The following is a 12,893-nucleotide window of genomic DNA, read 5'->3' as shown; positions in this document are numbered from 1 at the left end:
TCCCTGTGGGTCCAACGGGGGTCCCGGAGCGACCTGCCGTCCGATGCCAGGACTCAAAATGGCGCCGATAGCCTTTGCCCATACTATGTCACAGGGGCTACCGGTGCCATTGGTCAGCCCCTGTCACATGGTAGGAGCACAAGTTAGCGCCGGTGACCATGTGACAGGGACTGACCAATGGCACCGGTAGCCCCTGTGACACAGGCTATCGGCGTCATGATGAAACCGGCAAACGTGGGAGTGAGAATGCAGGGATGGCTTCTGGACTCGCCGCTGGACCACCAGGGAGTTTTGGTAAGTCTTGGGGGGGTCAGGAGGGTGGGGGGTTTAAATTTTTATTTAGGAGGCCGAATAAAACAGAAATCTGTTTAATACGTGGGGAATCGCGATGCGTTTCGCCTCCCCACGCTTTTAACAGATAGGACAAAATAAGTTGCGGATTACAAATACGTGGAAAACGGATGCACACCTCTATTCAATATTAGTCCGTGATCATTCCTCTTTCTCTAGGCTGTGCAGTAATCCTTTCTCCAATGTCCAACAACAGAAAGACTGCACCCAAAACACCCTTATCCAAATGTCTGCCTTCAGGCTTTTATCCTGCCTATAAACGTTTGGATTGGGGATTCAGCACAACTCGCCCCTTCTCCCCTATAGCTGTGCTCCAAGCCCAGACAAACAGCCAGCACTCTCCTTAGTTAGTGCTTTACTGGAAAACAGGGGAGACAAACTATTTCCCCCTGTAGGTTTTTCTCCTCATTCACTCCTTCATTCCTCCAACACTTGCCCAGGGAGGACTCATCTGTATCCAGCATGGAGATAGATGAGATCGGGCATATTCAGGGCAGTGTGGCCATAGGCAGAAGGGTCTCTCTGCTTAGTCCTCATGGCCTTTATCTAGCGTGCTTCCATGCAGGCACCCTTAGCCGGCGATGAAGAAAGTTAGGATATCTCCATGCTGGATACAGATGAGTCCTCCCTGGGCAACTCCCAGTCCATCTCCACCTCCATGTCCAACGAACAGCTCTCTTCATATTCCCCTGCACTCAGGGACCCACCCTCTTCTTCACACAGCATGGACTCAGCTGAATCTAATTCATCCCAATCACCTTCAGCAGCCCCTTCAGCCTCATCCTGGGCTCGAGCTTTCCACTGCTGCTCTGGTATTGTAGTTTTTCTAGGGTATTGTAGTTTTTCTAGGGTATCTAAGCGCCCCCTGCTGTTCCACCTTGAGATTGTTCGGCATCTTTTTACTATGGCAGGGCTTTCTACCCCTCCGGGAGGGCTGCGAGTTGCCTTTGTCATTACAACATGCATAGGTACTTACACTCTCTTTCACAGACAGGCAGACACATACTCCAAAGAGGTACGCACACATACACATGCACATACAGAGGTACTCTCACTCACATACACACATGTACTCTTCATACACAGGCACCCTCTCTCTCACTACACACACACACACACACACACACACAGGCACTACCTCGTATACATACATACATACAGGCACCATCTCATATATACATATACACACACATAGGCATCACCTTGTATATTCACACAAACACACACATACCCCTAATACACATACAGGTACCGTCTCCTACACATGAACACACTCACACACTCTCATACATACACAAGTACCCTCTCCTACACATGCACACACACACTCGCATAGGCACCTCACTCTCACACACACACAGACACTCTTTCATACATAGTCTCTTTCAAAGTCTCTCTCATACACAGGCACTCATTCTCACTTGGCCAGTCTCTCACTCCCACACACACACATACTGAACCTCTTCTCTGGCTGCTGACTGCAGGGGAAATGGCAGCACATTAGAGGCTCTTCTTCTGCTGCCAGCTATAGAGGAAATAGTGACAGCACTGCAGGGCCTCTTCTTTTCCTGCAGGCTGCAGAAGAAACACCAATGGTACCACAGGGCCTCTTCTGCTGCTGGCTGTGGGAAAAATACTGGTGGTACTACAAGGCCTCTTCGACGGCTGGATCTTCCTTTTGCTGGCAGGGAGTGGGAACTCCATTAGCATATCACTGCTTTGTGCTGCCGCAGGACCTTCCTTTTGCTGGTGGGAAGTGGGAACCCCAGCCAGTACATCACTGATGCGTACCACCAACACTGTGGATTTTCATGTTGACAGGAGTGTGGGGACCCTGCTGATGTTAGAACTTAAAAGGCAGGGGTTTTTGGGGGGGTAAATCACTTGCTGCTGCTTCCAAAATATCTCTGACTGAGTTGGCTGCCTCATCCTGCCTCGTTATAAAACCACCCCTGGGTGCAGAGCACACAGGTGCTTTTAGTGCAGGTTACTAATTTTCTAAGGGAAGCTACACATGTTTTAATTTGTTTAATTTATTTTATTTTAATTTATCAGCTGTGATATCCTTGTCAAAGTGGGAGATAAGAGCTCTGCATTATTTTTCTATAAATATATTTCTTATTAGAAAGACATTAATTTTATTTATTATTCTGCTGTAAATAACCAGACTCATCCAAGAAGCTTATCAGGAAAGAAGATGTGCTTTCAGTTTGATTTGCTCCATAACTAAATATTTTTAAATCAAAAATAGTAAATAAAATACATTAATCTATGCCTTTCTAGTGGGAATAATATTGTTTTTCAGAATCATTGTACCATGGTAACATATAAAAGGAAAGATGTTTATAATTGCAATGAATGATTGAGTGATTCCACTGCAAATGAATTATTTGCGGGTTTCTAACTCTTTCAGGAATGCACTCCGGAGAACCTGGAATTAAAAAAGAAGATATTTGCTCAGTTGGATCTTCTGGCCAGCGATAAAGCAATAATTGGCAGCTCCACGTCCTGCCTTTCACCTACCAAAATGTTCACTGGACTTAAGCACGTCAAACAATGTATCGTGGCTCATCCCGTAAGTACTCCAATGAACCGGGAATAGTTTGTAAACTTTTATTTTTTATCTTAAAAGTAATGATGAGGTCCATATTCTGTAAGCCAGTGAGCAAACAAGTTATCTGGCTCAAGTTAGCGAGACAACTGGTCCCAAATATTCGGTGGGATAAACGCCCCGCTGAATATACTCATTGGATAATTTTAGTCTTAACTGGCTATATTCAACATATAGCCAATTAAGTGGCTACAAAATTTTAAAAATATTTTTGTGGGTTTTTAGGCCTCATTCCACAGCCCTCCACTCCAAAAAGCACTTTGAATGAATGCAAGCTAGTGCCTGATCCCTCCCTAACTAACCACATTTTAAAAAACAGAAGCAGCCTTACCGGCCTGAGAATGCCCGCCACAATATTTTTGGAATAATCATTAAGTCCGTTCTTGCCCCCCCCCCCCCCCCCAATCCCACCCACCTGAAACCTCTAGTGCATTTCCCCCACCCCTGCACCCCTCCCCCTGGAAACTCCATCCAGAAGCACAGGTAAGACGACACTGCGCTCCTGGCTGGGGTTTCAGAGGCTCTGGGGTGTGTTCTGAGGAAGTGGGGAGGGTGCATTGGAGGTTGTGGGTGGGTTCAATGTGGGCTGCGGGGGCTTGATGATTTCTCCAGAAATATCATAGAAGAAGGGGGCTGGCCTTGAAATGCTATGATCCTTTTTTTTTTTTTTTGTATTTGATGGGGGAGATCGAGCACTAGCTCACACTTATTTCAAAGTGTTTTGTGAACTAGAAAGCAACAGGATCAGACCTGAAGGCCCACAAATTTTCTTTTTAAAAGTTTTTTTAGCCACTTAACCAGCTATGTTTTAATCTAGCTAGTTGAGGCTAAAGGGCTGCACGCGCCCGGATAACTTTAGACTCGTTTTTACCATGGCTAGACCTATTCGGCTAGAATTATTCATCTAAATTTAGTTGGACAGCACTGATATTGGTACTATCCAGCTAAGTTTAAGCCTTGCCCCCAGAGTTCCTCTTTTTATCCAAATAAGTTTCATCTGGATAATGACTTATCCAGAAAGCTGGGGGAAAATATTTAAATCACATATTTATCCAGCTAAATCCTGGACAAATCCTTTTGAACACTGACCATTTTGAAAACACTTGTGATCAGTACAAGGACTGTCTGCATTAAGGACAATGTTTACTCACATAAGATACCTTTGCCTTTCATAATATAGGCCTTGCATAAACACCTTAATTTGCCAGATATGTCAAATCAAGTTTAATCTTTCTTTTGAAAAGCTCAGGACGATATGGGGCAAGTTATTTTGCTAAAACAGATTGGCTGAAAATGTTTGAGAGATTTAGATTCCAGCTAACTGAGGAATCTAAAAGGTAGAGAAAACATGATTATCTACAAAATTAAGCATTCAGATTATTACTGAATCCAGGTATTCATTCCCTCCTTCACTGCAGCTGGACTGCGCACGCTTTCAAGTTTAATTTGTTTTTTATCTTCAATTCTTTAAGGGTAAAGGAATATGGAATTCAAGAGTGGAAAAGTCAACAGCTTTCCATATTTTACACTTTCAAAAGTAATGATCATTTTGAAATTTGTTTCTGCAACCTCTGTACTTCTCATCCTCGAGTTTCACTGGTCCGTTTTTGTAGCATGTTCATTTACTTTTGTAGACTATGAATTATTGCTCTTCTCCGTGGACAAGCCGGATAGATTCATCCACACAAGTGGATGACGTCATCCAACAGTACCGAGACAGAAAAGCTTGCGCAGAGCTCAAAAAAATTAAAAGGTTTCTCTGAGCATGTGCTGCGTGACTCTCCTCAATCTTTTTCTTCTGCACATGCGAACAAACATGTTTTTGGCTGTCTCTCTCTCAGCCAATCATCAAAGTTTTTTGTGAATTGTTTTCTTTATTTTCTTTTTCTGTTCAAGCACTTAGATTTCTTGCATGCCTTTAGCTATGCCAGTCTTAGTCCTGGAATCAGATGGCTTTTCACCAGCAAAACATCCTGTTTTAGAGAAAAATGTGGTTGGAGTTCATGAAGAAGTATATATCTGATAATGCCACAGTTGCTTCCTCCTTCTCCATTGCAAGAAATGTCTCCTATATGTACACTAAGGCCTCCAAGTTGGACACTTATTCCACTAAATGCTCGAAGTATGATTCTGACGCTCATATTATTCTTCTGCCAGTGATTTCTAATTAAATTTCAACTTCTACTTCTGTAAGATTTTCCTGGCCTCCCATCTTTGTTTCTTTTTTTGTTCAGCCCGATGCTATAAGGGGATTAGTGCATCCAAAACACACATCCAACCCCCTGTGAAGCTAATACATGTTGAAGAAGCTATTAGCTATTCTCCCCTGATTAAAAAAAAAAAAAGTGCACCCGACGCACACATTTTTACCCTCAGAAATTAACACCTGCCCAGAGCAGGCATTAATTTTTGAGCAGCCCAAAAAGTGTACAGAAGAGCAGAAAATATTGCTTTTCTGTACTTCCTCTGACTTAATATTGTGGCAATATTAAGTCAGAGGAACAAAAAGAAGGAGAATTTTTAAAATAAAAATTAAAAAAAAAAGTGTACCAGCGGTCAGGTTAGGGAAACTGATGCTTAATTAATGAGCATCCATTTTTCTAAACCGTGGCTGTGCACAGGTTAGGAAAAGGGACACTCGTAAAACTGAGCGTCTGTTTTCCTAACCCACTGACAGTCACCTCTCCTGGGCGCCTGCTGCCGAGGAGGCACTAGGGGCATACAATGTCCCCTAGCGTATCCTTTTTACCACAGCAGCTGATTTAAATATTAAATTAGGCGCCCCAGAGAGATTGATTGGCGCGCGTTAGGAGAGCAGGCGCTCAATCATGAGCGCCCTTTTTCCGCGCGCCAATATTGCATCGGCTGAATGTATGGAATGTTTTGAGCATGGTGAAAAGCTGAAGAGAAGCTGCACTGATGACTTTCTGAGAGAGATAAAACAGAAAGGAGTGTTAGAAATAAATTGCTGATAAAGGTTGTAGAAGGCTTACCAAACTGGGAGACTCTCTCGCATTGCAGTGGACGAAATTCATTGTTCTAGTCAATGGGAGCATAGCTTCAGACTTGACTTCTGGCATCTTCACCATGGGGCCGATGCAGTATGGTGCGCCGAGCCGAGCGCACTCTTAACGTGCAGTTGGACGCAGGTAGAATAGGCGCTAAACAATCCCCTAATGCAATAAGGGGATTAGCGCCTATTCAACGTGCGTCTAACGTGGAATGAATGCAATAGCGCTCTTCACATGCAAATGCATGTGAATGAGGCTGTTAGGCATTCACTCCCGGTGCAAAAAGAAAAATGTACGTCTCCGACGCACATTTAACTGTCATCTATTAACGCCTGCCAGGAGCAGGCTGTCTAGGTCGCTGACTAGGTTGCTGAAAACCAACGCTGAGTTTATTGGCGTCTGTTTTCGTGGCTGTGCACCGCTAAGGAAAACCGACGCTGATTTCTCTGGAAATAAACTGTAATAACTGAAAAAGTCTTGCAGAAAGTCTTTGCGATGGCGCAAAGCTGACAGCAGTCAAGCGGGAGCAGTGAAGGAGCGAACCCTCCGAGCAAGCGGCTGTGCCTTACCTGGGGATGTAGCGGGCTTCTTCCCCCAGCCGCAGCTGGAAGTCGTCCCAAGCCGGGCCAGGCCTTCCCTGGCAGTCCGAGCGGCGGACAAACTTCCTCCAGTCCCGATGTGCTGGGGCACTGCAGGAGGAGAGTTCAGTTCCTCCCTCTGCCTCTTCTTCCCGAGCGGGGGGGGGGGGGGGGGGTTGTTGATCGGGTGCTGCTGCGGCTCCCCGAGTGAGCGCACACTCTCACCCGTCTGGCCGTCTGTGCGGGACACTTGCTGGGGTCAGTTTTCATGACCGCCGTACGGCAGTAAGGAAAACCGACGCCGATAACCCGGTGTTGGTTTTAGTCGCTAAAAACCAATGCCGAGTTTATCGGCGTCTGTTTCCCTTACTGCCGTACGGAGGTCACAAAACTGACGCCTGGTTTAGCGGCGTCGGTTTTCATGACTGGTGTACAGCAGTCACGAAAACCGTTTGGGTTCATGTTAGCAAGGATGCGACCCTAGTGCATCCTTGGTAATGCAACCCTCCTAATTTAAATATTGCATGGCACCCCCCTTTGGGGCACCATGCGCGCATTAAGAGAGTGGGCACTGACTGTTCAGTGCCCGCTTTCTACACAACTTTATTGCATCGGCCCCCATGTTCCTTTCCCTTCCTTCAGAGTAGTGCCAGGAAGGGCTCATGCAGGGGATCCTGACTCTATCCCCTGCTTATGTCATCCTGTAGCCAAGGTAGCCGAAGAGAGAGGAACAGCAAAGAGCAAGCTTTTGGGACTGGAGGAGAGGAGTTTTCCACCATGGTCCTTTCCCTGCAGATACAAGTCCATTGCCTTCCTCTAGAGTTGTGCCAGGCTGGACTCATACCAAGGTTCCTAACTCTGCCACCCTGCTATCATAACAGCAGTGATACTTATTTACTATTTACTTTTAAACATATTTAAACACCTTATTTTCTATGTAGCCAATGCACTGGGAGAAAGTGGATAAAAGATAGTTAGACTCTTTTGAATATTGTACTATACTATGAGTGCAGTTCCTTAATCCTTATATTAAATTTCAGCATTTAGCTTCCTTGAATCTGCCTACATAGCACTAGAGAAATGGTTCCACCTGTTATTAGATTGCTTTATACTTAATTTATTCACATGAATAATCCATGACTCAACCTACATGTTCACAGTTGTAGGATATGTCTCAAGGAAATTGTGAAAGATATGTTTTTACATACAATAGGTAAAATAAGAAATACCATGCTGAAGCAATGGTATATTGAGCCCGGTATCCTGTCTCTAACAGTGACCAGACTGGATCACGGGAAAGAACCTGGCAGATACCAATGGGAAAGTCCTTTCTCCTAGGACAAACAGGATGGTAGTCCTCACACATGGGTGACATCATCGGATGGATCCCGGCACGGAAAACCTATGCCCAGCATGCCACTATCCACACATCCACGTGGGGTCCCTCTTTAGACTCTTCTTTTCCGTGGAGCTGTTGTCTCGCGGTGGTGGAGCTTATGCTCTGTTTTTTTGTGGAAAGCTTTTCCCAGTCGCTTCTGCGATGACTTTCCTGCACTGGGTCCCTCTTCCTTCCCCTGGCATAGTTAGTGAGGTGGTACGGTAAGTTTCTTCATTCTCTGCGGGCGATTCCCGGCTTGTTTCCTTTGGGGTCCGCCGGTCATCGACCACTCGCCGGGTTGTTTTTCTATGGCATTGTTGGGTTTTCATCGGTGCCCCCAGTGTCCTCAGACTATGTCTCTCACGGATTCGCACGACATGTGTATCCTCTGTCTAGGGGCGTCGCATGATGTTCAGGGTTGTCATTTTTGCAACCAGATGACCCCCAAGCATCAGTGTGCCTGCCTGGATAAAATGGAGAAACTGTTCAGATAGAAGAAATCCGAACCCTTGATGCCGGCATTGGGGGCATCAACTCTGAGAGATCGCGGTTAACCTGTGGAAACTGAGCATTCATTGTCCTCTCCTCTACCAGGGCCTTCAGTGGAACGGGGTGCTGGTGATTAGCCTTCATCGGTCTCGTCGCACTCGAAGTCTGGATCGTCTCCTTTGTCCTCAGCGCCAGGGAAAGACCGGGTCGAGCATCGTGGGAAATGCTTGTCTTCGCATGGTGCTGGGCTTGGGTTGGCGCTGGCTTCTGCTGTGATGCCCCTGAAGCGACCCTGTGGTGAGGAGGTACTGCCCTCCATCGAACCTGGGAGTGCTAGGAGTTCACCGATTCTGGTGCCAGGATCCTCCTCAGGCCGATCCTCCTCAGGACTCCAAGGGAGGTCCGGTTATGCCTTCCCCTCCTCCATCTGTCCTCTCTTTGACGGCATTCCAGGAGGAACTTAAGTGCAAGGTGCAACTGGCGGTTGTCTGAGCCCTGCAGGGCATCAAGCTACCAGCCCCTCCGGTGCTTCCAACAGTGCTGGAGCCCTCGCCCTCAGTGTTGGCACCGATGCTGAAGCACCTCAATGTATTCCTCTGTGTTCTCCCCACGCAGCCGCTGCCCTTGCCCATGGGTGCCTTCGATGCCCCTGCGACCACTATTGCCGCCTCCTCGCAGTGCTATTCCTGTGCTGGGTTCCTCCAAGGAGGAAGGGCCTTCACGGCCCGCGTCATCATTGAGGCCCTTGGCCCCTTGGCCAGCATTGCCTGGTCCAGTGCTAGTTTCTTTGGGGCTCCTGATGCCCTCAGTGTCCTTGGTGCCCAGGCCAAGAGTCTGGGGAAGGGGCCCTCCACTGGTGACTCCAAGTGATTTTAGTGAGGAAGACACCCCGTATGACCTGTGGGGGGATGATACCTCCAAGTCTTCGTCTGATGACTCAGGGGATCTTCCCTCATATCCGTCTCCTCTGGAGGAGCGTTGCCAGTCCCTGCCTGAGGACCAGACCTTTGTGGGGTTTGTCCAGGCCATGGCAGAAACTATTCCATTTCAGCTTCTGACGGAAGAGGATGCCAGGCATATAAGATGCTGGAGGTTCTCCAGTTTGTCCAAGTCCCAAAGGAGTTGGTGACTGTTCCCGTCCATGAGATCTTCAAGGAGTTACTCCTTAAAATTTGGGAACATTCCATCTCCATGCCTCTGGTGAATTGGAAGGTTGATGCTGTTTATTTGGTACGAAAAGGAAAAACCCGTGGTTGCAGCTGAAAACCAGAATCAAATCACAAATTATTTGGTACAGCATACCTTGGACTTGAGAGGCGTCAGCTCCCACATCTGTCGGTGTGGTAGAGTCTGCCCTCAAAAAGGCCAAGTGTTCCCACACCCATGCATCAGCCCCTCCAGGTCAGGAGCACAGGGTGCTAGATCATCCTGTTGATCGCACGTATTGCTTCCTAACAGCTGTACATATCGCAATACTCTCGGAACCTCTGGAAGCGGGTCCAGAAATTGTCCAAGCACCTGCTCCAACAACAGCAGGATGCTTTTTTGGCGGTCGTCCAGCAGGGCCTGGAATGTGGCAAACACGAGATGTGTTCCACCTACGACGTGTTTGAAATGGCAGCTAGGGTAGTGGCAGCGGGCAGCGGTCCTGCATGATGGCCTAGCTCTAAGTCTCTAATCTCTGGCCAGAGGTCCAGGAGAAGCTTGCAGACCAGCCGTGTGCTGGCGAGAACTTCTTTGGTGACAAGATGAGGGATGCTGTGGCTCAGTTGAAGGATCACCATGAGACCCTTCAGCATCTCTCTGCTAGTACATTGGACCCACCATCCTCTGCCAGAAAATCCTCATGACAGGGCCCAAGGAGGTCCTTTAATCACCAGAAGAAGTATTATCCTCCTGTCTCTCATGCCTGTTCTCAGCGCGTGGACTCTCGGGGCCACTCCAGACAGCAGTGGACCCCCAGGCCTCAGCCAGTGCCCCAGCCAAGTCCCACTACAGGATTTGGATTAGCTGCAAGGGAGCATAAGCTGGCTGCAGATCTTCATGGACCGCTGGCTCAGTGTCCCTCAGACCAGTGGGTTCGTTCCATCGTTAGTTGAGGGTATCGGTTAAACTTCCTGAGTGTCCCCTTGGACTCTCTCCTGTGCCCCTCTTGGGGTCTGTCCGCCCTCATATCATCCAGAGCAGTCGAACCCGTTCAAATGCAGCAGCAGTCGCTATTTCCTGATTCCAAAGAGAACAGGGGTCTCTGCCCTATTTTGGACCTGAGAGCTTAGAACAAGTTTCTAAGAAGTGAAAAGTTCAACATGGTCTCTCTGGACACACTGATTCCCCTCCTGAAAAAAGGGAACTGGCTTTGCTCCCTCGATCTGAAAGGCGCATACGCCCACATCGAGATCTCCCCCGATCACAGAAGTATCTTTGGTTCGTTTTGGGTGAGAGATATTTCCAGTACAGGGTGTTGCCATTCGGCCTCGCCTCGACCCCATGTGTCTTCACCAAGTGTCTGACAATACCTCCACAGACTGGGGGTGCAGTTGTTTCCCTACGTGGACAATTGGCTGGTCAAGAGCGCCACCAAGGAGGGAGCATTTTGGTCCTGTACTTGACTATTCGGGTGTTGGAGTTCCTGGGGTTTGTTATCAACTACCCGAAGTCCCATCTTACCCCGTCGCCCATGTTGAGCTTTGTCAGCGCTTGGCTGGACATGGCTCAGGCCAGAGCCTATCTTCCTTGTGATCGGACACTCGCACTGGCGTCCCTTGCGGGAGTGGTTCATCTGAGCTGGCAGGTCTCAGCTTCCCACATGCTCCGACTTCTGGGTCTCATGGCTGCAACCTTCCATGTTACTCCCTTGGCTTGCTTACATATCCGCAGAGCTCAATGGACCTTGCTGTCCCAATGCAGTGGGCCACTCAGGACCTCCATATATGCATCCTCATTACTCCGCCTCTCCAGACCTCTTTGCCTTGGTGGGAGAGCCTAGGCAATTTGGAGCAGGGGGTTCCTTTTCAGTCTCCCCCCACCCAAGTTGTACTTACCATGGATACATCAACCCTGGGCTGGGGCACCTATGTGGAGGGGCTCTCCATGCAGGGTCTGGGGTCTACTCAGAAAACTCAGTGCCAGATCAACTTCTTGGAGCTTTGAGTGATCTGTTAAGTGCTTTGGGCGTTCAGGGGTTGCCTATCCAACAAAGCGATCCTGATCCAGACTGACAAACAAGTGGCGATGTGGTATATCACCAGTGAAAAGAAGGAAATCCCAGACAACCAAATGGGTTAACAACTATTTAGATAACCTATATATACAATTGTACAATTTTATTTGCAAAAACAAAAAAAACTAAAAAATATTTCTTTCTCACACGATTCGCAAATAATGGAGCTGTCCAGGCAGCCCGTTTGTTAAAGGGTATGTCATCAGGCTTGCTGATGCATTATTTAATGAGTATATACTAAAAATGTTTTTTGTTGCAAGACAGGATTGTTAACCCATTTGGTTGTTTGGGATTTCCTTCTTTTCACTGGTGTTATTGTTGGTGGAGATTCCTGGCTCTTTTTTAGTGTTTAGATGTGGTATATCAACAAGCAGGGAGGTACGAGTTTGTTCTTCCTGTTCCAGGAGGCAGTTCAGATTTGGTCGTGGGCTTGGTCCCAGGGCATGCTGCTATGAGCCATGTATCTTGCCGGGATGGAGAATGTGATGGCGGACTGGCTGAGTTGAGTCTTCTGACCCCACGAGTGGTCCCTGGATCAGGAAGTGGCAGAACGGATCTTCCGTCTTTGGGGAATCCCAGACATTGATCTCGTCGCCTCCCCCTGCAACAGCAAAGTGAGACAATTCTGCTCCCGGTACAGGGGGGATGGCAAACCAGCCTCGGACGCCTTTGCCCACCATTGGGGAAGGGCCTTCTGTACGCATATCCTACATTTCCCCTGGTGATGAAGACTCTCCTGAAGCTTCGGCAGGGCAGGGGGACCATGTTCCTCATAGCCCCTCATTGGCTGAGGCAGATCTGATTCCCGCTCCTGTGGGATCTATCGGTCTGGGGACTTCCCCCTCTATCATTTTTTGTTGCTCTTTTTGCACTCTCTCTAGTTCTGCTGTATCTTTCTTGAGATGTGAAAAGAACTGTATACAATATAGAGGCATTATATTCTTAGTTTTGTTTTCTGTTTCTTTCCCAATAATTCCTAACATTTTATTTGCTTTTTTTGTTCTGCCACTGCTGCACAATGAGCTGATGATTTCAATGTTTTGTCCATAATGACACCAAGATCCTTTTCTTGGATGATAACTCCTAATATGGATCACAACATGGTGTACACATATGAATACATTTTCAAAAGGGTTTCACATGGCAAAATAGCATATACATATGCAAGTAGCATGTTTTCGTGTATATGCTATTTATAAATTTCAAAAGTACGCTTGTATTTTCTGTATCTAATGTACATTTTACTGGTGCAAAA

General features: G+C 47.3%; 1 protein-coding gene and 1 long non-coding RNA gene across 4 annotated transcripts in view; one reads left to right on the top strand and one right to left on the bottom strand.

The window, feature by feature from the left end:
• The window catches only part of LOC115092045, a 298,722-nt gene that overhangs the window by 110,019 nt on the left and 175,810 nt on the right, over positions 1-12,893 (bottom strand). The gene's annotated exons all lie outside the window — the stretch shown is intronic.
• CRYL1 (crystallin lambda 1) overlaps positions 1-12,893 on the top strand; it is a 267,609-nt gene that overhangs the window by 197,124 nt on the left and 57,592 nt on the right. The window contains exon 4 of the mRNA XM_029602510.1: positions 2,765-2,926. Coding sequence (XP_029458370.1) covers positions 2,765-2,926 — 162 coding nt within the window. The remainder of the gene's footprint in view (positions 1-2,764; positions 2,927-12,893) is intronic.

Source organism: Rhinatrema bivittatum, chromosome 5 (assembly GCF_901001135.1).
Source record: "Rhinatrema bivittatum chromosome 5, aRhiBiv1.1, whole genome shotgun sequence".
In the NCBI taxonomy this organism is placed as follows: domain Eukaryota; kingdom Metazoa; phylum Chordata; class Amphibia; order Gymnophiona; family Rhinatrematidae; genus Rhinatrema; species Rhinatrema bivittatum.
Note: the sequence above shows the minus strand (reverse complement) of the source record. Positions and strands in the feature narration are given on the sequence as shown.